Source organism: Takifugu rubripes, chromosome 9 (genome assembly GCF_901000725.2).
Source record: "Takifugu rubripes chromosome 9, fTakRub1.2, whole genome shotgun sequence".
In the NCBI taxonomy this organism is placed as follows: Eukaryota; Metazoa; Chordata; class Actinopteri; order Tetraodontiformes; family Tetraodontidae; genus Takifugu; species Takifugu rubripes.
Genome location: NC_042293.1, coordinates 1340721 through 1368242, shown reverse-complemented (window position 1 = coordinate 1368242; position 27522 = coordinate 1340721). Strand labels below are relative to the sequence as shown.

General features: G+C 46.6%; 2 protein-coding genes across 3 annotated transcripts; one reads left to right on the top strand and one right to left on the bottom strand.

The window, feature by feature from the left end:
- Nucleotides 1-1425: 1425 nt before the first annotated feature.
- On the top strand, nucleotides 1426-20341 carry fkbp16 (FKBP prolyl isomerase 16). Of its 2 annotated transcripts, none has more exons than XM_029841336.1 (8): nucleotides 1426-1921; nucleotides 2068-2237; nucleotides 3192-3280; nucleotides 17376-17593; nucleotides 18355-18539; nucleotides 18634-18711; nucleotides 19815-19898; nucleotides 20013-20341. In XM_029841336.1, the coding sequence occupies exons 1-8, from the start codon at nucleotides 1498-1500 to the stop codon at nucleotides 20097-20099; spliced, it is 1335 nt and encodes a 444-aa protein (XP_029697196.1). In that variant the 5' UTR covers nucleotides 1426-1497; the 3' UTR covers nucleotides 20100-20341. The 2 variants fall into 2 exon arrangements, with proteins under 2 accessions (XP_029697196.1, XP_003967095.2); XM_003967046.3 differs by having other exon boundaries at nucleotides 1429-1921; nucleotides 19815-19952.
- rasef2 (RAS and EF-hand domain containing 2) lies at nucleotides 20340-27183 on the bottom strand. Its single transcript, XM_011606851.2, has 17 exons — nucleotides 26772-27183; nucleotides 25675-25827; nucleotides 24358-24448; nucleotides 23974-24069; nucleotides 22914-22991; nucleotides 22730-22845; nucleotides 22589-22657; nucleotides 22393-22465; nucleotides 22248-22318; nucleotides 21982-22171; nucleotides 21805-21906; nucleotides 21469-21613; nucleotides 21312-21393; nucleotides 21118-21232; nucleotides 20917-21030; nucleotides 20763-20839; nucleotides 20340-20681 (listed from the first exon to the last, which is right to left on the bottom strand). Exons 1-17 carry the CDS (start codon nucleotides 27086-27088, stop codon nucleotides 20579-20581), a joined length of 1992 nt encoding a protein of 663 aa, XP_011605153.1. The 5' UTR covers nucleotides 27089-27183; the 3' UTR covers nucleotides 20340-20578.
- Between the last annotated feature and the right edge of the window lie 339 nt (nucleotides 27184-27522).

The following is a 27522-nucleotide window of genomic DNA, read 5'->3' as shown; positions in this document are numbered from 1 at the left end:
TGAAGATCAAAGGTCAATTTCCCTCCGGGATCCATAACATTAATGTTTAAACAGCACTTCCTTCGCCCATCATCATTTCCTAAAATCTTCATTGAAATCTATTCATAGCATTTGAGTTATTTTGCTAACAGACAGGCGGACAAACAGATGGCCGTGAAGTAATCTTGGCGGTGGTTAAATAAAAACAACACATAATTACATGAGAGAACAATTAAATGATTTCCACGAAATGTTACTAAGATGTCTTGAAATATGATGCAAAACAATCTCCAGTTAATTTCCTGCATAAACGTGCTATTTTCAGCAACCAGCTAAGCTGATTTATAACAAAGTTAACATGACAGATGGAGGCGAACGATTTGAAAATTGTTAAAAACAAAGACACAACATGTGTGAACAAACAACCAACCCAACACACGCGCACGTCCTTTGTTTGTGTGTCTCTGAAATTAAAAACAAATATGGAATATGCTTTAATCTGATCCCTGCTGGGAAGCGTGCGCTGTGGCTCGGATTAAGCTGCGGCTCCCGGGTGGGACTCGGTGCCTGCTGAAGATGCTCCATCAGACCTCCTCCTCTGGCCCGAAGGCTCCCGGCGCTGCTCACACGTGCGCTGTTCAGAACTCTCCATTAATGAAATCACTTTTGGTAAACGCAGTGTTGATGTGCAACGTTGCAGCAGTGCATCAGTGAAATTAGGGTAACAACTATAATCCCTTCATTATGAAAGTGAGGTGCTTAAAGATTTACCAGTCTGCACTAATATATGACTCTGCTCTTTATTATTATGATTAATATAACATATGTGGCCACGGCAACAGCCTTCAAGAGCTTCATCATCAGGCTCCACAGAAAATCTCTGATTGGTCTGTTAAAAACTACATATATTACACTTTTAATTGAATATAAACATCCTCTGACAGTCTTTCGCCATCAGAGCTGCGCACTGTTACTTCATATATTTATGTTTTCACAGCTCTTCTGAAAGAGGGAAAAAGAATTCGACTCCCATTTCAACTCGAAGCAAATTAAATTACAGCGGCCACCTCTAGAGATCTTGTGGAAGCTGTGTGAAGCACGGCGGTGGAGTCATTAAGAAGCTTAGAGACGTTGTGACAGATTAGGTTTTTCTCTTCTAATCCTGCAGATTAGCGCTGCACAAGCCCGCAGGCTGGGAGCGTTTCGATGCGCCGCGTAGTTTCTTCGCACTGATCTTTTTGTTGGTGCTGCTGTTGTTGTTGTTGGCGGCGGCGCTGCCCTGTTGCGGGACCACGACGAGAGAGGGGGAAGAGGTCAAAGTACCAGCAGAAATGCAGGATTTAGGGATGTGCTGGATTTAATGAAACATTTCTAAGTGTTACGTCATGGAACTATTTTTTGGAGTTTGACACAGGGGAGGTGATTCACAAGGGATCTGCTGACCTGTGCCCAAGTCAAAGACCTCCATTGTAGAGGCAGAGGTTAAAGCAGGGGGCGGCCGTCGCTCGCGGTGGTGAAATGGAGACAGAGTCAAGGAGTGAAGAGCACAAAGAGCCACCAGTGGAAACCTCCGAGCCCGACAGAAGACAGACGACCCGGGAGAGAGGAGATCGCTCCGAGGCGCCCTGCGGGTCCACGGAAGAAGCCAGAGAGCCGAGTGAGAGAGAGCCGGAGAGCTGTGCAGCAGAGGGCAACCCCGCTGAGACAAAATGCCCCTGTGATCCCGAGACAGAGGGTGGAGGCTCGGGATGGAAGGAGGCGAGGAAGCTGAGGAAAACAAACAGCTGGAAGATGGTTCGATTTCAAGACCCTTCAGAGGAGCGTGACGTTGTGGAGAGAGACAGCGCTGCAGAGAGCCTCTTTCCAGATCAGGCACCCAAGGAGTGGACGTCCTCAACCTTTGAGGAGCTGTTTGCAGCAGAAGAATGGCAGGACATCACAGGTGAGGAGACATTGGGGAGTCACGATGGGCATGATTAACTTTGAATCAGCAGATATGACACTTTGTCATATCTGTTGATTCAAACTAACCAGCTGGCGGATTAACCTCGACTGCTCCTCCGTGCCTTTTTATACCTTCTTGTGCAGAAAACCGTCTTTTGAGGAAAAAAGTGTTGGAATCCAGCGACCCCAGTGGTCCGAGCCCCTCCTGGGGTCAAGAGGTGACGGTGAAGATGCAGTGTGTCCTGGAGGATCGCACAGTGGTGGAGAAGGACTCTAAGCTGGTCTTTGTGATTGGAGAGGGAGACGTAAACCAGGTAAATGCTGCGAAACTGTTGATTTTCTCAGAATTGGTAGGTTACCTCCACTAAAGTTGCTAATGCTAAATGCTAAAGATTCTTTTTATAACCATGTGGTGGGATCATGATGAGCAAGTGAAGTGTCCACTATTTGTTTCTTTCCCGCTTAACCTGTTCCTAACGTTAACATTTAGATTTAGTTCTGATAAAATCGGTTTCTTGATTGAACACTAGTGTCAGCGTCTGGACATTGATGGAGGATTCCCCTCCCTGTCTGCTGGGGAATATCGCAGGTTAGCCTGTGCGCTGCGGGAAACTCATCCGATTTAATAGACATTTAAATCTGGCAGGTTCTCAGGATCAGTGACGTCTCCTCCCAAACTCTGGATAATTAAAACTGGTAACCTTCAAGTTCCTGAAAATTTCTTCACTTTAAGAAGAAGATTAGCTCATAGCACAGGTTCAAAGATGCTGGGTGCAAGTTAAAGGTCACAAATGTAGAAACAATAAGGATGCTGCAATGAAAAGTCTGTTTCTGACAACTTGTGAAGGTTGTTACTGTCGACCCATCCAAGCCAGCTTGAAACTCGTGTTAGTGTCGTGACCTAGTTTATAGCTACAACTCTACCATGAGATAGGGAAGACAGCTCCCTATACGGGTGTGTGGCAGAACACGGGAAAGACCAAAATAATGGTTAAATCTAAGGTAACGGTCAAATGTGGCCTTGGTTTCAAGTTCCGATTTAGACACCTTTAATCAGGACAGCAGTTTGTGTCAGTTTGCCATCTGATTATGGTTATTATGCCAAATTTAAGGTTTAAGAACGTCCACAAAACTGTTACAACGGGACTTTTTTTTTTGAACATGTAATGTTTTTTTCAACCACACGAGCAAATTCAAAGTTATTACTTTTCTAGTATATCTGGATGAACAGTTAATGGCAGTAATGACATGTTGTTTGATGTTTGTAGGCCCTGGAGGAGTGCGTCATGTCCATGCAGATGGGGGAAGTATCACTCCTGCTGGCGGATTCTCAGTACGCTTACGGGCTTTTGGGAAGGTAAGTCATTTCCGGAACTTGTTCTTTAATGGCACAGTGTTAATTTTAGCGTACAAATGTGTTTTTAATTCCCAAATATGAGCTCAGGCTCTTGTACCTGTTGCAGCAGTGCAGCCTGGGTATTCCGGGGTAATAAGGTTAATGAAGCCTGAACAGGAGCAGATGGCTGCTTCCTTCCACCATTCAAACACAGCTTATCGCTGATGTGTTTGTAACCCCCCGACCTATGGGAGGACACCACTCCTATTACAGCCACCTGTTTATAACCTTCACTTGTTAAAGGGCCAGTGCACGGTACCTGTTGATGACAGGTTACTTGCGGGGAACATGTGTGAGGGAACATCTGGGAACAGGGTAAAAAATAAGCAACAACAGCGTGTCTGTGAAAATGTGTTTTGATTTTGCGGGAGGGAGAGGAGGGGAAAAACTGCAGATGCATTTAATGGGATTGGAAGTCTCTCCCGGTTGATTGTGTGGAAAATTCCTCTCTGTATTCCTCACCGCTGCCGGTGTTCGAAGCAGATGTGTCTGGCAAACCCGTCCGTGAATTAAATAAATAACTTTGCAATTGTAAAACCAACCATGCATCAGTGGCATTGTTCATAAAAGTGCACCAAACCACAAAGAAATGTGCATTAATAATAAAGTAAACACACCCACAGATAGTATTTGATCTCCAAGCCAGACGGGGAGAGGCACGGAACTAAATCTCTCATGGTAATCCAGTTCTGCAGACTAAAGAATAACAACAGCTCGTCTGAACCTTGTTGACAGCATAATGATGAGACGTGCCGGAGATTGCGTCGCCTTTTTGTTTCTATGCGTGAGGCCTTATTTGTGTTTTGGTAAAGGTGATGGTGGACCGTGTGGAAGAGACGGCACGGAGTCCCCGAGGTGGGGGTGGAGGCTCCGAAGTGGGGAGGCAGCGGGGGGATAGCTAATGATTGTTTTGATGCAGCTGATTAGGGCTGTGCACCATGGAGTCAAATTTACCGAAAACCACGAGGTGGTGAGACACTCGGAGCTTTATGCTCCCTCTAAAACGCATCCCATCACCGAGAGACTGATGTTTGTCACATTTGTTACGTAACCAAATGGTTATTCTGGAACAAGAACATATGTAATAAATCAGCACGTAACAGAGGAGTCCAAAAGAATCACCAAGAAATGGTCTGGGCTGAGAAGCCGAGGGTTGTCGGTTCAAGCCCCATTGGGGGCAAAACATGGAAAGTGTTCTAGCAGTCGGGAAAGGTGCCACACCTGCTGAAGGTACCATTTTTTCCTTACATTTAGACTTTGCTTAAATCAACAAGACGTTTATCAACTTAATCTGATTTAGTACGACAGCCAAACGTTGCGAAACCAAACTCCTAAAAGTGGGTCACAGTATTAAAGAGACGCAATACAACCGAACAAATGTGCTGACAAAAGCAAGGACGCAAACTATCACCAAAAAAGGAGGCGTTTCGGATCTGATGGGCTCAGCGTGTCTGTGCTGTGAAAGCAACAGTAAGACAGCAAGGAAAATCTCGTTAGCCTCTCTCTGCTTCCTCGTACATGCCCTGATTGGACCCTGTCAGCTGCCTGTCACAAGCAGTGTTGCTGAGAGCACCTGAAGAGTAGCGATTGTCAGAGCAGAGTCGCTCAGACGGCCCGATTTACCAGAGTGGAGCGGCCTGTGGCTCACCATGGCGTGGTGCTGCAACTGCAACTCCTGAGGAAGCTGGAGAGGAGGCTAATGAAGCTCCAGGAGAGCCTGAAGTTTGATTGATTGATTGGTTGAATGGAAGAGGAAAGCAGATATAAACATGCTATCATCAGACAAAGGCTCCTTCAGGAACTTCTAGCATTGAACGCTAGCATCTGGTGACCTGCAGCTGTGTGGAACCACAGTGTCTCACACCAGTGTAAAACCTGTTTGGACCTTACATCCCATGCACAGATACTCAGTTATAGTGCTTGGTGCAATAAGGTATAATGCCAAAATAGTCAGTTTGCACAAGGTTGTACACATGGAAGGTTTGCCTTGGCTTTGCAGGCTAATTTGTGCTGAAGGATAACTCAAACAGACTTCATCATTGCGCCCATGAAAGATTAACATGTATCCTGCAGAGAACAGGGAGCACAGGGAGCTGCTCCCAGGGTAGTTTGACTTGAACACTCCTTAAATATAAAATCAAAATTTGTGACGTGCACGGTTTCTTCTCAGATGAGTTTAAAATAGGGCCCCTGCGTGTCAGGACAATCAGTTATTTTATTACTACTGTTATTTTTTTTCCAAGATTTTCCTCTCTAACAAGAAGGTGTGGTTGAAAGTCACCCTGCGTTCATTTATGGAGCATTCGGGAAAGCCAACGGAGCAAATTATAGTTTAACATGTTGAACTGCACAAAGTTGTCTTGGCTGTCAGACTTGAAAAAACAAGGGTGAGAGCAAAACATCCCCTCTAACGGCCAGATTGGAACATGCCTAAATGGTAATGATTAACCCATTGGCATAAGCGGTAGATATATTAATGGTTAAATCAGAGTCCAGATGGACAGCTTTAACGACTGCACTTCATCATTCTGTCACCACATTAATGATTCATGGGCGGATTTTCGTGCCACTGACGGTGATTAACGCAGTGGATCTGGGTCATTTTGAACTAAAATTTGCAAGATGAATCCTGAAAATGAATCTTGGGACACATCTATGTCCTCAACACGCCTCCGCTCCCATCTGAAAGTGCAAAATTTATAAAATAAATAAAGGAGAATGGCAGAATTTTGAGGCTTTTAACATTTTAGTGCACACCACAAACATTTTAATCTTTGAAAATTATAATGTGCCATTTTGCTTTGCTTTCATTCCTCAGAATGAAGCATTTCTATTGTTTCGCTCTGTTTTGTGGTAAATCATATTGTGAGATATGCAAAATATCACACCGGCAAACAGCATCTGCATGCAAACATGATGTTTTCAAGACTGGAAACAAACGGACAATTTTGACGCGTCCGAGCGTCCGTCCTCGAGAGCTGTAGACTATTTCTAATTTCTCTGCTGTGGTTGTTTATCTCACAGTTGAATATACATGTAGATCACCTCAGCACCTGCGTCCTGGATATCCGTCATCTAAATATGTGTGTCAGGAAGGATCGGTCCCTGTACAGTCGTGCCAGGAAGTCAGAAGAACATCTGGGCATTCAGCTTTAACCATCATGAATAAACATGTGAAAAAAAAGCAAGATGAATGAAACTGGCTTTGGAAATGCCGTGACCGGGTTAAAAAAATCATCAACGAAAGAGGACAAGGGATCGATCTGTAATTTAAATATCTGCGGCAGTGAACGCAGCACAATTCTGTGAGCAAAACATCCCGGGAAGGCCAACAAAGCTCTTTACACACAGTTTAACTGGGTGCAAACATCAGAGCTCGGGGCTCATCCCCGCCCCACCCGTCACCCCGTCAAGCTCATCACAGCTCATTTTGATTCATTTCTGACTATTTCCCCCCTGTGTTCTAAACCCGTTACACAAACGAAGTCCTCGAATTTCACTAGTTCAACTTCAAACAGCTGTCAAAGTGGCTGACGCTGAGAACACATCATCTTCGCACACAGCTGATCATCAAGCTGGATAAATAATAAATGGACTTAATAGCAGCACCAGGGGTGAAATCAAATATTAACCAAAGGTAGCATCACACCCCCCCTAGGTAGAGAGCTGTGTATCTGTTGGTTTATCTGTTAAATGTTTGAGTTGAGTGATTACATTCCTTCCCTATATCAAGATGGTGGCGTTACCACTGAGAAAGTCAGGGAGGTTTGGCACACTGAGAGAAAGGGCAGCTTTCTGTGGTGGCGCCACATCACATCAGAGTGGTGATGAGACAGAATCAGGCTGCTGGTTTAAGTCCAGGTGAGTGAGGGTAGTTTTAGGAGACACCCACGAGTGACGTTGGTGAGTCATGACAGTTTCTGGAGTTGAGAAGGAACTGTGATGCAGACAAAAAGCTCCTTTTCTATTCTCATTCATTGTTCTGTTACGTGAGGAAATGCTGGGACTCCTTTGGATTTCAGTGGTAGAGTGGCTCACTTCCAGACGTCTTTCCGCTCCCCCCCCCCCATCTTTAGATACGCCAGCACGCCGTTCTTCCCGGAGGACCGGTGAGGCGGAGCCGTGCTGTGACTCACCGCGCAGAACCGCCTCGGACAAAAACAAAATGTGACCTTTGAGATGTTAAATGCCACTTTCGTCCACGCCAGTGTTTCCTCTCGGTGCAAATGAGGCGCTTGAGTGGAGCTGGTGGTTCGGTTCCTCTCTCTGTTTATCTGCACTCAAAGGTTCCAACGGCAGCGCGACTTTTGTTTGTGTTTCTGATGTGACCTTAAGGAGTTCTCGGGTCACCTGCGTGCCGGGCACGACGGGCTGACTCCAAACCACACCCAAGACTTCTGTGAACAGGAGCTGGCTGAGTGGCGACAGCTGGAGCACGCTCCTGATAAGATCAGGCGTCCTGTCAGTGGGCGTGGCCTCTGCTCTCACCGCCTCGGCCACTCAGAGCTGCTGGAAATCACCTGTAATTCAAACACCTTTTAAGACGCAACCACGGTTTTTTCCCCCCTAAAGAAATCGACTCGGTGTGGTGCCTGAGCAGCAGTCTAGTGTTTGGACTGTGCGTGTTCCTCGGCTAATCTCTCTGGATGTTTACCTTTTCCCCTCTGGTGCTAGCAGGCTTATCTCTTCCATCGACACATGCTCAGCTGTAATACAGCCTCAGGTTTATCTTCTCTCAGAGGTTAGGCGCTTCTCAATGAGGGAGTGAAATTTGATAAAAGGAGACATACCTTTAAGTTTTAAAAAGAGTGGCTCCACTTTGATTAGATGAGAGTTTGTGCTGAGTAAAGTCGGCCATGTTGTGCTGTTAGACATTCCGGGGTGAAGCTTATATGGTATCGTTTAGAACATAATTACTAATCCCATAATCCAGAATGGTGTAATAAAGTATTTTGGACATTATCAGGGAGACACAACCACAAATTTAATCTTGGAATGTCAAAGTATGCAACAGCCGTTTTTATTTTATTTTACAAATGCTAACAACAGCATTGGATCATTCTGTCTATTCTGTGTTTTTTCCAACTGAATTCATAGGTCTGACCTCCGGGATGATAGATTCATAGACTCTATTGTCACCACACAAAGTGCAGCGAGATTCGCTGAGCCATACTGGAATAAAAAGAGCAAATACACAACATTTATGTGCACCATCATTCAAGTCGGATTCTAAAATAAACATCAAAACACATAAGAAGAGGATTTTGTGGACAGTATTGCACAAGTGGCCCCATTTGTTGCACTGATTGGCTGGTGTTGAGTGTAGAGGTGTGTCCTGAAGATGGTTTCGAGATCCTCGCTGATAAAAGTCCCGAGTCCCCCAGTCAAAGACGACTTCCTTGGTCGTTCTGATGTTAAATGTGAGGTAACGGTCTGTGCATCAGTCTGACAGCCTTTCTATTTCCTCTCTGAATGTGGCCCCCCACTGGGCCAGGTGTGTGAGTGCTGGGTGGATGTGCTGCATCTCTGACCACCCTCCCTCCCTGAGATTCCATCCTCAGAGTTCTTGATGTTCCCCTAGCCTAGTTGAAGATCCTCCTCCAAGTTCTCTCTGCTACTTCCAGAACTACCAGGATAATCCATGGGGAGACGACACGCGTGATGAAAGGCACCTTTAATGGGCACTTGGTGCCTTATTCCGATGTTCAGGAGTTTGTCTCGTAGAAGTGGTCATTGTTTTTCACACACAAGAGTTATTTCAGGACCTCTGGAACCTGGTGAAATTTTGCCATATTCATATTCTTATTAGTTCAAATTTACACAAAAAACTGTTGCACCACTTTGCTGTAACTATTCCAAATGGTTGTTCAGACGTTCTTCACATGATCTCACTTTAAGTGCCAAGATTTGCATGTTCCATTCACCTGACTGCATTTAGCAGGTCTGCTGGATGTTATATATCAGTAACAATGCTGTAATAATATAATAATAAAGAGTACGCATCAGTACACACATCCTGGACCACCACGCCCAGCACCTCTGAGCAGAACATACTGAAATCTCCGCAGATCCAGTTTCAAGCTATTCAAGTTGGCATTGTTTAGTTGTAAAACATGGACCATGTGTTACGTCACTTCTTTATCATAGCACAATTATCAAATAGTTAAGATATTGATACTATTCCTGAAATAATGATGTAAACACGGCAGGGGCATCATGTGTCTGCGCGGCTCTCAGTGATCAGAGCTAAAGCACTGGAAGACTGACTGTGCAGTCATGCTTCACCTCTCAGCCACTAGTTGCACCACATTGTATGAACATGATGTACCAAAACAGACTGGGATGGCACTGCCAGAACCAGCACTGTAACAGAACGTTCTCCACAGGCATGCACCGTTTTGCACGTTAGCTGATGATTATAAGAGTTGGATAAAATGTGCCATTATCGCATTGTTCACACTCCCCCCCCCCCCCCTCCCTCTTTTAGGCTGAGCCCACCCTCGACTCTCCTGTATTAGCTGCTCATGGCTCTGTGTTCATAGCTGCTTTCCATCATGACTCAAACACAGGATTCGTCTCGGGGAGCCTGAGACTTCCGCAGCCGCCCGAGCCCTCGCAGCTTTCGCTTGTTATGATTTCAGAATTTCACGTGTTCATCTGAACCTGGCCATGGTGACCGCTTTCCCGTAACCCGACGCTCGGATGCTTTTGTGGAAACAGATGCGGAGTTGCCAGGCAACTCATGAACCCACTTCAGATGTTGCTCATTTATAGGTCCAGTAGAACGGAAGCAGATGGGACGGCGAGGTACAAGGAGTCACTGTATGTTCAGATGGTGACACACACAGACACGCACACACACACGCACCCACCATCATTTACAGAAAACATGCAATGGGTCTGGATCAACAAGCTAACGCACTGAATATATCATCTGCTGTCACAGGACGCGTATAGAGAGCCCAGCAAATGAAACGTATTAGCTAAGCAGCACTGCGGCTGTGAGCTCAGAGGTCTGGAGCAAAGTGACAAGTGGCTCTGGTGTGTGTGTGTGTGTTTGTGTATGTATTGGGGGGGGGGTCAATAGGGATGTGGAGTGTGACTCATCTCCCTGAGACGTCAGCGCTTCGTCATCTGCTGTCTGCACATTCGTACGTGCCCAATCGATTTTTTAGCAATTCATTTCAAGTTGAATGTGGGGTTGTGGCTGGGTGTGTGTGTGGGATGGGGGGGGGGGGGGGGGGGGGGGGGGGCGCTGTGGGGTGGGGGGCATTCCACACTGCAAAATATAAATTGGATGTGCGGCGATTATAATTTGGAGATTAGGCACCGATCTCGTTATCAGTGCAAAGGTATCGCTTGTTTTGCAGCGCTGATTGAATTAGCTGGACCTCGTTCTTAATGAGAGGAGGAAAGCAGCTCTAAAGTTCCTGTCAGTCAGCATTTACCGTCTGTGCCCTCTGAATGGCTTGTGCTGCTGCCTCAGCCTCAAGTCGAGTGGATTCAAGATTTAACGTCCTGATTGGTTTGCCTCTCTCCTCCCACGACCCGGGCTATCGTGTAGCTACACATGCGCTCGAAGGGAGACCAGAGGAGCGCTCTAATGGCTCAGGCCTGTTTGAATTACCCCGCAGATTCAGGCTGCTCCTTTGTGACAACTCCACGGTAAAGTTCGAGAGTTCAGCGCTCCCCTATTGTATCAGACGGCGCAGGGAGACAGAGGCAGGAAGTAGATAACGGTCATAATTCTCGCCGATGGAGATACGATGTGTTTATCTGCGCACAGGACAGATTGAGGAAAGTGGACATGCAGATGCAGCGCATGTGCCCTGCTTGTAAATTACTCATCAGGTGTGTACGGAGTGAAAGGTCAGGCATGAACACGCCGCGCGTCACGACTGCTCCTTTTGAAAGCCGCATCGCTTCATCGGCCGGTGTCGGCGGGAGCTCGGTTTACTCAAGAAAACAAGGTGACATTTTCCCAGGACAACTTATCTGGTCTCAACACATGCATGCGTGACAGCTCAGAACTGAGAGGCAAATTAATTTGTGATCGGTATCTCTTTATGACATTTATTCCCCCAGCGTAATGTCAGACATAAAGCACTAAGCAGCTTGTGGTCCCAAACTTTAATGTCCGCCTCCAGTGGGATGCAGACAGTATTAAACGATGACAGAGCAAATCAAACATACACAAATCTGCTCTGAAGGCAGATTAATTTTCTCATTAAATTAGAAATAACCCAAAAACATATACTTTCCAGTGTTTTTCTGATGCTTCTCAGATGTGCGATGGTAAAGTAACACGAGGATTTTAATCTTTTAGAGGGAAGGGGTTTGTTTTGGCCGCTTGCTCTGAATTTGCTCCAACTCGGCGCGCTTTGAAGATCAGATGTGAAATCTGAGAGAGACCTCTCCGGAGAGAGATTTTTCCCCTTTTTGAATAAATACTGTAGTAGCTATAACATCTGTGCAAAGAGAGAAGCAGGCTGTCACTGCTGATAACCGCAACCTCGTTCGGCTCGCTGAGAAGTCGTCCTCGCTCCCCTGCTGCAATACAAAGGCCTTTATAGATATTTACAGTCAATCTGTAACGTCGGAATGATGCCCGACGACGCGTGGCAGTGTAAAAGAGGCTATTCGTTCTTCTCGATCCTCCTGCACATCAGGCTTTTGGAAGGTTTCACACTATTGCGTAAGTCTGAACCGGCGTCTCATCACCTCAGAGTGGGTGTTAAAACAAAGACCTAAAGTTCAGGCTTTTTGTTCTTTCTTTTTTAAAATCAAACGATGTTCAGCACGTGTGTTTGGGATCCATTTGCATATACCTCATTATCTAATCTCTGATTTCAGCCCTTTGTTTTGGGATGAATGAACTTTAGATGTTTCCACTCTGCCTGAAACATTGTCCTCGAGCTGATCGCTACAAACAGACAAAGTTTGGGTGGAACTCAAGTTACATCCAGCTGTGAAAATCTCATGCAAGGACGAATCTAAAGATACAAGTAGTAAAGGCTGCGACTGGGTCCACAGCGTTGGTTTCTACAGGAGCCTGACACTGACAAAAGACATGACTTCATCACCTTCACATTTTTAAACCAACAGGAAATCCCACTGATCCGACTTTACTTTCTGACTCCACCAACAACAATGAACATCTGGCCAGGAAAAATCCGGTTTGTCCCTCAGCAGCCACCGTAGGTTCTCCAACATGCCCTCAGAGGAGGAAGAATGACACCAAGTCAATAAACCTAGAGGAAATTCTCCATAAATCCTGATTATAACAGCTACATCTCAGCTTTAATGATGGTGCCAGTCGGTCACCTTCGCACCAAGTGTGTATTTTACTCCTTCACTCTCTCCGCATGAAGGTGTTGGATGAATAAAATGTTAATGTTACAGATCTCAGTCACGTTTGTGGACTGGTGCGGTCGAGAGCCGCGATTGGATTAACTATAAAATAAAAATGGGCTGTGGATTACAGGAGGACTTTTGAGGAGCTCAGCAACCGGGATGTAGGCAGTAAATGCCCCCGCTCCCCCTGGGTACAGCCCCAGCGTGTCATTGCTGGAGGACCAAATAATACCAGCATGGTGCGGCGCAGCCACGCGGTGATACCAGAGCGCGGCGGCGCCGAGGTCAGCCGGTCCCTCGATTCGCTGTAAGAGGTCACTGTTGCAAATTAACGGATGCGGCAGCAGGCGAGGAGAAAACAGCCGCCATGTCTCACCAACGGCTGGATTAGAAATAAGCTCCTTTCGATGACAGCCGCGTGTGTGTGTGCGTGCGCGTGTGTGTCCGTCCACGAGCCAGAACACACACTGAGCAGCAGCGAAAGCAGACTTGCCTTTACCAGCAGCCTCGTAAATCCCTTTTGGATTCTGCGTTATCAAAGCTGAGCAGCACATATTTTACAGTGCATTAATGCACTGTCTGAGGTTGTAACCATAGTAACCAGCGCGAGGCAGATCACTGGCCTTTCCATCCCTTTAAACACGGCGCATGACGTCAAAGTGACCAGTGTTTTCTCTCCGAGGGAGCTTTTCCTTTCAGTCGGAGCGGTGAGGGGCCTCGCCTGCGTCAGTGATAACAGGGTGAGTCAGCAGCGCTGTTGCGCACCTTAATGAGGAAGTTTGCGAAGCCACAAAACACCAGGATGGATGACATGTAAAGGAACATGTAAAGGAAAGGCTCGATGCCTTTATCTCGTTGTTTGAACCGGTGGGGACGTTCCTCTTTTGTTGAAATTTGTCCGACGCCAGACGGATCGGATCAGAAGTGCGCCGCCCTGCTGGTGTCATAGATAAGTGCAGACGCCGGGTTGAAGCGGCTGAAGGTCACAGGGAAATCTGCACACAGGCCGTGTAGACAGCAGTGAAGGACAAAGCTACAAAACATTCATCGTGATGCAATAGTGTGTTTATGTCTAGCTTCTTTTCTTTTATTTTTTTGAACCTCTCATATTTTCCAGTCATCTCAGCAGACTGACGGTGCTCCTGGATGACTAGTTCTCACAGCAGAAACTGGGAATCTGACCCAGAACGGTTTAATTGGACGATTCAAAGCAAGCATTCAGACTTCAGGGAAACCTAAATAGCTAAATAGCGCCTGTGACTCCTTGTCTTTGTATGTTTAAGCATATCTGCTGTTTGTTTTTCCTTTTGATTAATAATGAATAATAACCCAACTGGCATATTCATACTATTATTCAATACATCTTACATTTGCTTTTTACCCGCTGGGATATGATTCTGTCTGCACGCTGCTCTGCTGAAACAATTGTAGCTGATAATCTGTTTAGGTCCAGTAACCTGAACCTGTCTGTGTCTGCGCTGCTGACTCAGCAAATGCCTCATATCTTATACTCGTCAGCCCTCGGGCTCTGCCTGACTGCACAACGCCCAGAAAAACCTTCCGATGTTTCCTCTGGCTTCACTCAGCTGTCTGCAAGTTAGCTGATGGATAATCTAAGGCTAAACATCAACAGTTCACCACCGCCCGTGCATCGTCATGCTGGAGCTGTGTGGCTTTCTCACAGTGGGCTACGACCATTTTGCTAGTCTGAAAGGTGTTTTGAACTACTTTACTATCCAAAAATGGTCCACACATCATGTTGCTGCCGGGATTGGGATCTACCATGATCGACAAATAGGAATTTGAACTGTTATCAGGTAGCAACAAGGTAGCTGGGGGTATTTGTCTGTCGTCATGTTCTCCCCTTGGTGCGGGTGTGTGAGTGAATAGTGTGTGTGTCCTGTGAGGGACTGGTGACCTGACTGGGGTGTAATCCTGCCTGGTGACTGCTGAGCCGGATTCCTGCGCTCCCTGTGACAGAGAGTGGTATGTTGTCAGAAAAAACTCTGTTCAAGTGAACATTTAGCACCAATACAAACAAGAGTGGCAGAAGGGTCCGGCTAAAGGATGCTCACAAAGCTCTTCTAATTCTCTGGGAGGGCAAATCATTGGCATCCAGGACCATGTTTGTCCTTTGACAGTCAAGTCAAGACCTAAACACCACACCTGCAGCAGGTCCGAGTCTTATTCTTAGGAGCTTAAAAAAGTCGCAGGTTCAGGTTACGCCGCAATCCTGCGGTGAGCTCCCTCGCAGTTGATCAGCCTCCGCTTCCTGTTTACACTCATAAGGCCCCGGGGGCTCATTGGCTGAGCTGAGAGAAGCAGCCCACCATTGTGGCGCTAATCACCCCTGACCCATGATGCCGCAGCCCACAGATACGCTCTCAGATTACAGACTGCCGGTCACGCAGGGCGATGCAGATGAATGCTGTTCACTGCTCATCGGCAGAAGCTGCTGCACGCTCAGAGGCTCCCCGACCGCCTTATAAAACGCGTGCGCGGAGAAATGAAGTGGGATTCATTCAGCGTCCATGTGGCACATTCAAGCAACAGAGCAGCTGGAGCTCCGATGATCTGCAAGAAAATGACTCATCACTTCACATCGGATGTGTTGGCACATCGTGAGTCATGAGCAGCAGCGGAGCGGATGCCTGTCCTCCAAAGATGGTGAATGTGCGATGGTAGCGAGAGGCGGAGGGGGGGGGGGCAGCACCGCCGAGGTCTCAGAACATCCGTCCACGTAACATCGATTCCATCATGGATTAATGGACTGATGATTAGATAATGTTATATAAGAGAATGCATAAAACAATTAGGGAGACTGTCATCATGCGTTTTATCTGAAGAGTCTCGGCTGTTCAAGGAAATTCTTTTTCAGACTGAAAACAGTCAGGCAGCCAAACCAGCCAACTCAGAGGATGTTGGGACACCAGTCAGCGATGAAACCTGTTTACCAGGAGACCTTGGACACCTGCTGATCAGTTCAGACCAACAATTGGACACCAGTTCATAGAGGCAAGAATAATCTGGGCTTAGGAACCTGAGGGCACCGTTGTCAGGACGCTGTGTTATTGTTCTTCTGCGCTCCAGCTGCCGGCTGAATGTTGCGCAATCCTCTCAGATAAGCGCGGATCACCATGTACCCAGCAAACACGGGGCTCCAGCGTGCGTGCGTTAAGGAAATCGTACGGTGATGTGACATTCCTTCTGTATTTGAAAGCCTCATTGATCAAACGCACAGAATGAGGCCCATGTCAGGTATTACCCAGAGAGCCCTGCTGTGTTCCTGCCCGACCTGTTACACAACTTGTCACTAATCTACGTCAACATGCAAAGGTATGAAAGCCACAAAAGAAAAATAAGAAGCTGAATTGACTAAATGCTACGGCTACTGATTCCTCCTCCTGTCTGGAGAGCAGGGATGCAGCTCCGGTTTCCGAGGCACCCGATCAGCCGCTGGTTTGGCACCTCAAGTGTCTGGTGACGCGGGGAGGGGGAAAGGTGAAAGGGTAAAGTGATATAAATCATGTCACCGACACGGCTGCGCTGAATAAATCATGAGGCAGTGGGTGTGGTCTGCCTCCAGGTCACTGCGATGTGGGATAGACAAAAGCAAAGTCTCTTTTTTTCCCTATTAGGACTGAAGAAGTCAGCGTGTGGAAGATTTGCTCGTGCGCTCCTGCTCAAACACACTTTTGGAGTCCCCACAGAGGGTCTGATAATGGACCATTGTGCACCACACACTCACAAGAGCCTGACAACTGAAATCCTAATTAACTTTCCTCCCGAGTGACTCTTGAGTAAGCCGACGCCGGCTCACAGGTTCGGCCCGGTTTCAAATTCCCGCCCGCTCGGCCGGACGGACGCTCAGTCGCGAGAGAGCGTGACGGACCGAGTACGTGTCCGCTTTAGCTCACAATAATGGGCGGCGTCCTAAAGTGCTTGGGGTTTTTATCCCAGCTGAGGCGGGAGGTCACCCTGGACCAGTCACCAGTCCGTCACACACTCTTCATTCACACACACACACGTGTTTGGACTGGAGGAGGAAGCTGAGAACACACAAACCCCACCTGGCCAGAATCGAGCCGGTCGGGACCCCCGTTTACAACGCCAGACGGCGGTGCCGCGACCTTTGACCTATGACTTCCAAAACCAGAGCTGGATTATCGTTGAGGCCTTGTTGGTGTTTGCACACACATGAAAAAGAATCCAGTCCCAGGACATCATGGCTCCTGACCTTTGACCTCCAATAAAGCTGTGTACGTTTCCATCGCCGCCCACTCGAGGAACCGGGAGTGAGATGGGGAAGAGGAAAAAAGCCTCACATGGCTCCAAACCTCAGATCACAGGGCGAAGACCTGAAATTTCCTCAGCCTTTCTCGCTTCACCGCGTCAAGGTTGCCTCCTCGTGGATTTCCACACTTTCCAGTAAACCGGAACATGTGCTTTTCCACTCGGAAACGGGGTTGTTTTGGTCCGACCCCGAGAAATTCCTTCTGAATCGATAGCGCTGCACCCCAGCTTATAAAACAAACAAATTCAACACACACACACACACACACACACACACACGAATCTCACGTGACTGAACCTCTGGGACTGAACCTAACCCTAACCCTGCAAAGTGAGGCATTCCAGGAACTCGGGGCTCTTCTTTTCCAGTAACAGTGCTGATGATGTGCTTGTCTTTGTTCCCACTCAGGGAGCCAGATGTTCCAGCCTGGGCTCCGTTGCTGTACCAGCTCCAGCTGCTGGACTTCAGAGACAAACCGGACCCGTTGACTCTGCCCGTCGCGGACCGCATCCGCATCGGCAACCAGAAACGGGAGCGGGGGAACTTCCATTTCCAGAGGGAGGAGTACAGCCTGGCGGCTCGGGCCTACTCCATGGCTCTGAGCGTGCTGACAACACGCAGCGGAGGTACCACCAGCGGTAGAACCCGAGTTTATATTTACATTCTGTCGCTTGGAAAAGTTATCATGGGTGATCTGAGCTGAAACAGGCAAAGGTGCACGCTTGAAAAGCACATCTTTCCCGAGAAACACTTCCACACACACACACAGTTTTGTTCTCCCCTCCACTCCGCCACCACGCTAATCACGCCATCGCCATGCAGAGCCACGGCATTCCGCGCCCTGCGACTGTTTTTGCCAGGTTCCTTTCTGCATAATCAAAGCTCATCAGCTGGTATTATGTCCACCTCCTTAATCAGCCCAATCACCGTCCAGGCAGGAGGGCCAGCGAGGGACCGCGGCCGCGGAGAGAAAAGCATGAATGGCCTCGTAATGTTCCAATGAGCAGCGAGTGAGGAGAGAAGCTCATCAGGGCATCGCGATCGTGTGATTAATGGATGAGGAGATGAGCGGAGAGAAGAGGTTCCAACCTCTCTTTGGCTCATCACAAATATGGAAATTACAGCTCAATTGGCCAAAAAAAATGAGAAAAGACCCAATTTTTCCACATGACTTTAGGGTGGGCTGTTGATTAAGCTGTAACTTGTTTGTTTTTGATGAATCGACATGTCTTTCATGCGGTTGCGTGAATTCCAAAGCACGGCGTGAACTCATAATGACCCCCTGATGGGAGTTTTTCACCCACGGCTCAGTTATCTCGTGTATTCTACAGCTTGAGATAAAGCTGAAGAGGACGGTCCTTCCCGGCTGTGTGATTCATGTGTGCAGATGGCGGCGACGACGGTGTGAAGGTAGACGAGGAAGAGGAGGTGCGGGAGTACCGGGTCAAGTGTCTGAACAACCTGGCCGCCGCTCAGCTCAAGCTGGAGCAATATGAAGAGGCGCTGGGCACCAGCCGGGATGTTCTGACCCTGGAGCAGAACAACGTCAAGGCCTTGTTCAGGACGGGAAAGGTGAGGAGGGATCGGGACCAGGGAGGCACATCCTGAATTTTGTTTAAAATGGATCTTTTCTGCTCTGCTGCTCACAGTCGATCTGATTTTTCAGCTCCTTTCAGACAAGGGAGAATACAAAGAGGCCATGGAGGTTCTGAAAAAGGCCTTGAAACTGGAGCCTACCACCAAGGTGAGATTGTGTGGCGTGTCGGAGGCACCACCCTCACTACATTTATTCCAAAACGACCCATCGTTCTCCCAAACAAACACAGACTAAAGGTCAGTCTATGGCCTCACACCTGATAAAACGCAATAAAGAGGAGCGGAACTGCTAAAACCTGGGAAAATGATCACATTTAATGGAATATTTGACCTCAGGCTCAGATCTCCAACATAAACCTTTCCAAATAAACATTAACAAGCAGCCGACTGATGTCCAACATGCACTTTAGCATCTTCCTACCTTATGGCTTATGTGGCTTTTGCCATAAAAAAGGACACAACTACAACTGTGACTGACTCCTTTTGCTGTATCTCACTGGGACACTTTTGCTGCCGACTGTCAGATCTGCCAAATCCTCCACAGAAGGAGGTGTTGGCACGTCCGCACATCTGGCAGCCGGCAGATGTGCAGATGTGGCCACGGCATTCAGCGGCTCGTCCGGCAAACTTAAAAATATCACGCGCATTCGTATCTAAATATTGTCGCTGCGAAGGTGAGAAAAGTCACCCCCGTCGCCACAATATGTGATGATTGTGATCTCGGTTTAAAGACTCGCTCGGGCTGTTTGATTCTCAGCCAGTTGGGGAAACATTAGAGGAACATTTCCATCAGCCACTTTTAGAACACTGTCGCCAGTGTTACAGTGACCCGACCTGAAGGCCACATTGGTGCAAATACGTCTGGTCGTGTCTAGACAAAACCAAAATACACGCTGCCTCAGTAATTACACCCTTGTCTCTGGATTGTAAAAGTTGGGAGAAATATTTAGCTGCCCTTTGGGAAAGTTATCGTGCTGCGTTCTCGGATGGACAAAGTGCTGTGTTGTCTCAGGACAACCTCTATTACTAAAATACTAAAAAAGGGCACTGACAGCTTAATAATAATGTATATATACTAATACCCTAATTCAAGTTATGCGTTAAAAACAACAAAAAAAACAACTTTGCTCAGTGGGACTATAGTTTAACAGTCCTTTGTTTTAGACCTCTGCTCCCACCTACTGGACACTACTCGAACTACAACTTCCCGTCAGCAGTTTAATATCTTTTAATCTATTTTTTCCCTTTTAGGCGATTCATGCCGAGCTCTCAAAACTTGTCAGGAGACAGTTAGGGGGAAAAGACGTCCAGGAGTGGAGCTCCAAACAGGCAGAGGTGCTCGGAGACAACATTGCGCCGTTTCTAGTTCCAAAAAAGAAGAAACCGGCTGTAAGTGACGAAAATGTGTGAATGCGATTTACAGAAATTAAACTGCGACTGTTGTTTTAGGGAATTTCCTGGAAGTTTATACTGGGAGCTCTGCTTGTGGCCTTGGGCAGCTTAGTGACATCAGTGATTCTGACTGCAAGGAACTGAGAGGTGGCTTCTTCAGTCACAAGCACCTCAGCAGGCGCCCTGAAGCCGGCGTACCACCGTGTCTCAATGGAACGGGATTTCTCAGAGACTTCAGAATAGGAATAGAATAGATTTTTTTTTTTTTAATATCCCGGTAGTCCAGATTTGGAATTACGTAGACTTTTAAGAAAAACTGTAGCAAAAAAAAATAAATTGTAACAGTCAGTAACAAAGTTTATAATAAAAATGTTTTTTCAACCGTCCTTTATCATCCAAATTTATTTAGAAAGCACATTAAAAAAAGACAAATTCTGACAATTATTTGAAAGAGACAGTATTACTAGTAATTATTATTTTAAAAAATCTGATTTCATATTTAAAAGACCCATTAAATCTTTAAGGTTAAATACTCTAAGGGTAAAAAAAAAAAGAAAAATGTTGATCGTAGAATTTTAAAAAGTCCTTCCTTCTGCTCTGTCCTTTGTGTTGAGGACAATAATTCAGAGCCGACAGCAGCTGTCAAAGGTGGTCTTTGGTCTGGCTGGACTCAGCCTGACCTGAGAATCTGACTGACGCCTCCCTTTGACACTCTTCTTTACTTCTCTATGGAAAGAAAAAAATAAAAAACCTAACTGTCGTCACGCTATGCGAGGAAATACACTCAAACGCCCTCCGGCTTCCTACCTGGCGAGGTGAAGCACGGCCTCCACGATGTTTGTCCCATCTTTGGCGCTGGTCTCACAGAACAGAGCCCCGTACGCCTGCGGGGGCAGAGAACTGTCGGATCAGAATCCTTGACCGTCTCTCTCAAACCCTCGGGGTGAGAAGCTCAACACACCTTGGCCAACTTCTCCCCCTGCAGGGCGCTGACGCAGCTGCCCTCTGGACGCTGCTCTCGGAGGTCCACCTTGTTTCCAACGACACACATCGGGATTTTGTCCCCTGTGGAGTCCTGTAGAGGAACAGAGAGAGCTGAAACAGGTCCAGCCTCGCCGGTCGGGGGGGCGGGGGGGCACACGTGTGACCTTTACACAGTTACCTGGACCTGATCCACCCACGCTCTGACGCTGAGAAAGCTGCTCTCTGAAGTGACGTCGTAGAGGAGCAGGACTCCGTGAGCTTTCCGGAAATAGGACCTGGCGATGCTACGAAACCTGTAAAAAGAACAATCGTTCAGTTGGTGAAAGGTGGCGTAATCTGCCTCACCGCAGCGGTTTGCCGCCCCTCTGTCACCTCTCCTGCCCCGCCGTGTCCCATATCTGCAGGCCGGTCTTCTCCCCATCCACAAGCATGCTCTTCATTTGGAAATCAACACCTGGACAAGGAAATTAAAGTCTCAGGTCTGACAGGAAGAAGCATCGGTAGCGTCTGCCTTGACGGGGCCGCCCACCCAGCGTTGTCGGGATGTCTCCTCTGAACTCGTTCAGCGTCAGCCTCAGCAGGAAGCTGGACTTCCCCGCTCCCGCATCTCCAGCTAAAACCAGACGGAACATTGGAGCGGGTTCTTCTGTGCCTTCTACTTCTGTTTCCAGAGGCTGCAGAAAAGAGGAAGAAGATAACGAGCACACCCCATAATCCACAGATAACATTATCGTCTTCTGTCCATCCAGCTAATATAAATAAATATATGCCTGTCATGAAAGTGATAGAAAGATTAGATTGTTACAGTTTTGTCCCTGTTAAACTACAGTTCTGAGTAATCAATAAAACAATATCTAGATGGTACCTTTGCAGAGAAGGCAGACAAACGTCTCCGAAGAGACGACGCTATGGAGTTCGCTCTGCTGGGCGTGGCAGACCGCGCCGCTTCGGGTTTGACCTCCAATACCTGAGAAACTACAAGTCAGGACGGCTTCACTGGCCGCACGGGCCGATTCTGTCTGAACCCAGCGTGTGCTCTGACCTCCCCGTCAGACGGGACGTACGAGTAACTGCGATGCACCGTTTCCCGGGAGCTCCTGCTGTCGTCGCTGTCGTAGTCGCTGCCCGCGCTCTCCGCCGTGTCCATGGTGAGAGAAACGCCACTGTCCAGGTACTTATCAGCCCAGCTGGCCACATGAGAGTAGGCCGTTTTGCTGGAATTCAGCTCTGAGCTGCACCAAGAAGCAACGCACAGTTGGACGACTAAGAACCCTACGGATCCACGCAGAGAGGTGGGCCAGCACGTACCTGCCGTGGTTCAGCGTGCTCTGTCGCAGAGGCTTCATCCTGCGGGCCGGGACTTCATTTTGGGGAGACAGCTTTCAAGTGGATTAAAAATGGAGGAAACCAGTATGAATGAAAATGAGGAAACAGGTGGATGAACCCGACTTACCCTCCGTTTAGCCGCGGTGGCTAACGCTGAGCGAAGTCCATCGTTGCTGTCATACAGATTCTTGTTTGTTTCCCTGATGATGCATTCAAGGACAATTCAGTAGAGAATAGACAGCTTATGAAAGTGTGACAAATAGTGCAATTATTAAACTAGATATGCAATACAACAAGCAAAGAGACACGGTCTAGTAACCTACTGAAGAAGCTGGATCTGACTGGAATATGCCTGGTATTCCTCCACCATCCTCTTCAAATCAGCCCTCTCTCTGTAAAGAAACCCACCACCCTGTATCACATGGATCACTGTTGCCTGCGCGTGTGAGCGAGCGGTGCATCACCTATTGTGTTGTGCTCTTTGATCGGCGTACATGTTCTTCAGTTTGTCCAGCTCCGAGCGGAGGATGGCGACGTCGGTCTGGGCTTTCAGCAGGGACGTGCGCAGCAGCTCGTTCTCCTGCGTGGGGGCGCACAAAGTTTTACCAACGCCGCGCAAACGGGAACGGGGGATCGCAAATGACCTGCCTGCGAGAGTTTGCTCATTTGTCTGTTGAACTGGACCACCTCCTCCTGTGTGCGTTTGAATTCGGAGTCTTCTTGGCTCTGGAGAGAAACCCAAAAAATGGGAATAACTCCAAACCTGCTCAACATATTGTAAAACAAAGCTGTTTTATCTGAACACTCATCAAAAATATTAACGTTTCATTGATTTTAAAAAAGAAGCCAAATGGGAATGTTGACATAGACTCCCAAAATCATACATATATAAAATATATATATTTTGTTATATAATATAAGAAAATGGCGCCGCCTGCAGGTTTGTGCTGTTACTGCTACCTGGAATGGGTACAGAGGCCACATGGTGAGCAGATTGATCACTGTGAATGAGTGTTTGCTCCATCTGGCCTTTCCATACATGACACCTGGCCTATCCATACATCCAGCATGTATACGTTGCAGCAATATTTAAAAATAGAGCTGATTAAAAACAGCTTCATTTTTATGTGAAATATGTTTCTTTGACAAATACAGTAACTCTGTTCTGTGCTTCTTGTGGATTCTGTACAAAAAAATCATTAAAAAAAAGGAAATACCATGAAAAATTATGAGTTTAAAAAAAAATGCACTAGATGGGTGCTTTTTAATGTAATGTAATTTTTGTTATGTTTCCGTGAATACCTATTTAATCAAACATAAACTGCATTTGGAGATATAATAAACTCCAACAGCTATTTGTTTTGTTGGATTGCAAAGGCCAAAAAAAAAAAAAAAGAATCAATTTCCATGGTAACAATAATGACAACACCGAGTTATTTTCTGAATATTTATATGACAGGAAGGATTACGGCTAAGTAACACTGTTAAATACTATTCAAGAAGAAAAGGTTTTATGCAAATTGGACCGGTTTTCTCGACTGTATTTTCGGTAGGTGACTGTCACGGAGTTTGAGTGACAGGACGACTTAAATGAACAATGCTGTCTGGCAAAGCATTTCAACACACACTGGTGACGTGAGAAAACACAATGTCTTCTTGGACGTACAGGCTGAGGACCTATGCAAAGAGGGCTGCGTGGGAAACCTACCTTCAGCAGTTTGTCCACGCTTGTCTGCAGGTCTGCCACCTTGTTCTCATACTTCCTCTGCACACCCGCCAGAATTTCCTCCATTTTCTTTCGCTGCTACAAACATGAAACCGAAGCCGTGAGAGGTGAGGGTGGGCTGGAACCTCTGAGAGGGGCTTTTATTGGACTTTACAGAGGCTCTTTGTGAGGAGAATGTAACCTGAAGAGCTAATATATATACTGCTGACATGAAGAACAGAAACTTATTGACTTCTTTTTACAAAATAAAACACATTGTACAAGTCAATTATTTAGGGATAGAGTTTAAATGTGGCATTTTAGGTTAAGGGGTGGTTATGTGTCGTCAGTGAATGCATCCAGAAGTTTGCCTTTCTCCATACTTGCCTCATCTCTGACCCTCTGCTCTGTGGCGGCGAGCTGCTGCTGGATGTCGTCCTCCAGCTCCGACAGCTGACTGTTGTTCATTTCCTCGGATCTGCGTGGACAGAAAAATCAAACCTCTCCTCTGACGAGACAGGAAGGGTCGTCCAGCAGGACCGAGACTGTGATCCATTCGCTTCCTCTCCACGTGTCCACTTTTAGACAGCAGGCTCAGCGGCGCTGCAGGTCTGACAGCTCTCGTCAGACCTGTCAGGACCAACCACAGGTGAGGGAGGGGCTTCTAAAAACAGACTGCAACAATCTCTGACAGTGACCTTTCCAAAATGGCTCTTTCAGTTGTTTTAATAAGGTTTGTTTTATTTACAAGGATGCCGGGAACGTTTAAAAAGCTCAAGGATATCCAGGAAAGATTTAACAAAGAAAGCAGAGCAGCAAATTTCGATTCCCCCCCCTTAAACTACAGCTTCTTCCTGCTTCCGTGTGGGAGGAATTTTCTCATTCTCTGGAGTTACTGAAGCACAGAATGCGATTACGTTCAGCTTCTTCTCATTAGTCTAACCTAAGTTTAACACTTGAGCCAGGGAGTAACAGGTTCATCAAGTGCAAGACACCAACTGCAGGTCTGTCGTGTCTGATTTGAACAGGTTATCAGGTGAGACGCTTCACATTTAGAGCATGAAGAAGAAACATTGTGACAGTACTTTCCTGGATTTTTCATACATATTCTTTTTTTGATTTGTGTGCATTTTCTAGAAAATGTACAATATGTCTGTATTTTTTAAATAGTTTTTGCATATCTTCTGGGAAAATATTAGTAAAATTTCTGGAAAATGTACATATTTGTACTTTGTGAACTGTTTTGTGCATTTTCTGGAGAATGTACAATATCTCTGTACTTTTTTTTAAATTTATTTTGTATTTTCTTGAAAAAAAATTATATACATTGTACATGAAAAATGTACAATCTGTGCTTTACTGAATTTTTGGTGTATTTTATGAAAAAAATGTCATTACATTTAATGTTTTGAAAAGGTGACGTTGCCTACTTTTAGACTCGCTCTATGATAAAATAAGGAAAATATGTGTGCTAACAGACAGGCCACCGAGACCGTCAAGATGAATCCTAGATTATAAAAATAAAATCTATGCTGTTACATTTACTCATCAAGGTCTGAAGGACCCAAACTTCCTTGATGCTGTGCACCATCAGGTCTGTGATTCAGAGGAGATAAACAGTGTTTGGACTAAATAACGGGCTGCGGATTTCTGTTAAATGATTTCATCTTGTTTTAGAACGCTCAAACCCGGACACGCATGTACCGCTTTAAACTGGTTTCCAGCTGTTGGCACTGGAGCCTGTTGTCCTGGATGTGAGCGAGCAGGGACTGGATGATCTCCTCGTACTGCTGCAGCAGAGTCTCGTCTGCAGATGAGCGGATGACCCGGTGCAGATCCGCCAGCTGCTCCCTCAGGCTGGTTTCAGAAAACAAATAGTGATCACCAGAGGAAAACAGGAGTGTGTTGACTTACCGATGTCTGACTCCACCAGTATCAAACAAACTTTATATAACTATCGTCAAACTTAACCTGTAACTCGTCTGACTCATCTCCCTCAACTGAACGGGGAATTCTGGCGGTTTCCTTTTCTCCTGCATGTTCACGGTTGGTATTGGATGTAAAGCTGAAACCTTTTTAATCAGGTCAGTGATTTATAAAAACAAAGGAACACGTCCTATTTCTTTCTGCTGTACGCTGCTTTCAATTAAATTTGCATAAGCTATGGAACTTAATTGAGGGCAGACATATTCTTTGAGAATATAACCTCTAAAACCGTACCAGTGCTGAAGAATAATTGAGAGATATGACTAGGGTTGCTACTAAATATTTTTTTAAAAAAAGGTTACTCAACTCAGCTGAAGTGAATGAATTATTTAGCATACTTAACATGAGCAAATGTACTAAGAGGATTAGGTGACAATATTAAACAGCAAACAATCCCTGCATCCCAATGAATGTAAAGCTTTTTAGTGAGAAATGATCAGCAGCTTAACATGAAACCGATTTCATTTTCTGCTCTAGCTAAATAAATAAAATCAGTATCGAAAATAACTGATGTGGGGAACATAATTATTGCACTGGTAAAATGTGTAAAAAGCGTTATCGTCAGTGCAATATCACCTACACATCCAAAAATGCATCATTTAAAATGCGTTACAGACAAAACCACAAATAGCTGGCAGTGTCTTCCTGGATTTATTATTTATGAATTTAGATAGATTTATGCTTCCTATGAGGTTCGTATAACTGAAAATATAAGTACTAAAGTTAAGCTTACAAGTAGGTGAGTAAATGTACTTGGTTACCGCCAGCCGTGACGTCATTCAAGCTAGTGGTTAATCAGAATTTGGGGTGCGCACCTTTCAGAGACAAGAGCCTCCATCCCTCTCCCATCCACCAACACGTCCCACGGATAGCTCTGGTTCTGGGACGACCCGGTGCCGAGAGACGCCAGGTCCAGAGTCTCCGACACCTCCTGAAACCTGGAGGAGAAGTTGCCGTAGTCGATGTATCCGTCATCACCCGCGTCGAACTTGTCGAACAAACTTCTGACGTGAGCGTCGGGGACGCTGAGCTCGCGGCACACCGCCGTGAAATCCTCGTACTCGATCCTGCCGGACTTGTTCACGTCGCAGGCGGAAAACAGCGTCCGGAGATCGGGTCCGGTTCCGTCCATCGCATCGGAACCACGCAGGATGTTACATTAAACCCGGGCCCCATGAATCCCGCTCCGGGTCCGACCTCAGGTGTCCGCGAGGCGCTTACAGAGACGCTCATTGGGCTGGGTCTCATTGTGGGCGGGGTCAGATTAATTTAGGGCCCAAATTAGCACTTCCGGTGCCGGTCCGCCAGCTCCGGCTGCTGCGGGAGTTTATGATCATTTCACGGTCATTGGTGCGACCGACGGAGCTGTAATTTGAATAAACACACGCCAGAGCGCGTTTGTGTTTGTCTTTAAGGCGTGTGGTCAAAGTTTTATCAGAGTTTCCTCTCGGTCGAGCTGTTTCTGTCTCCACCCTATAAATGTTATTGGTCCTACGGCTAAAAATGAGCTGTTATTTTAATACTAAGCTCAGATACTCTGGTGGTTCAGAACAACGTCATTAAACC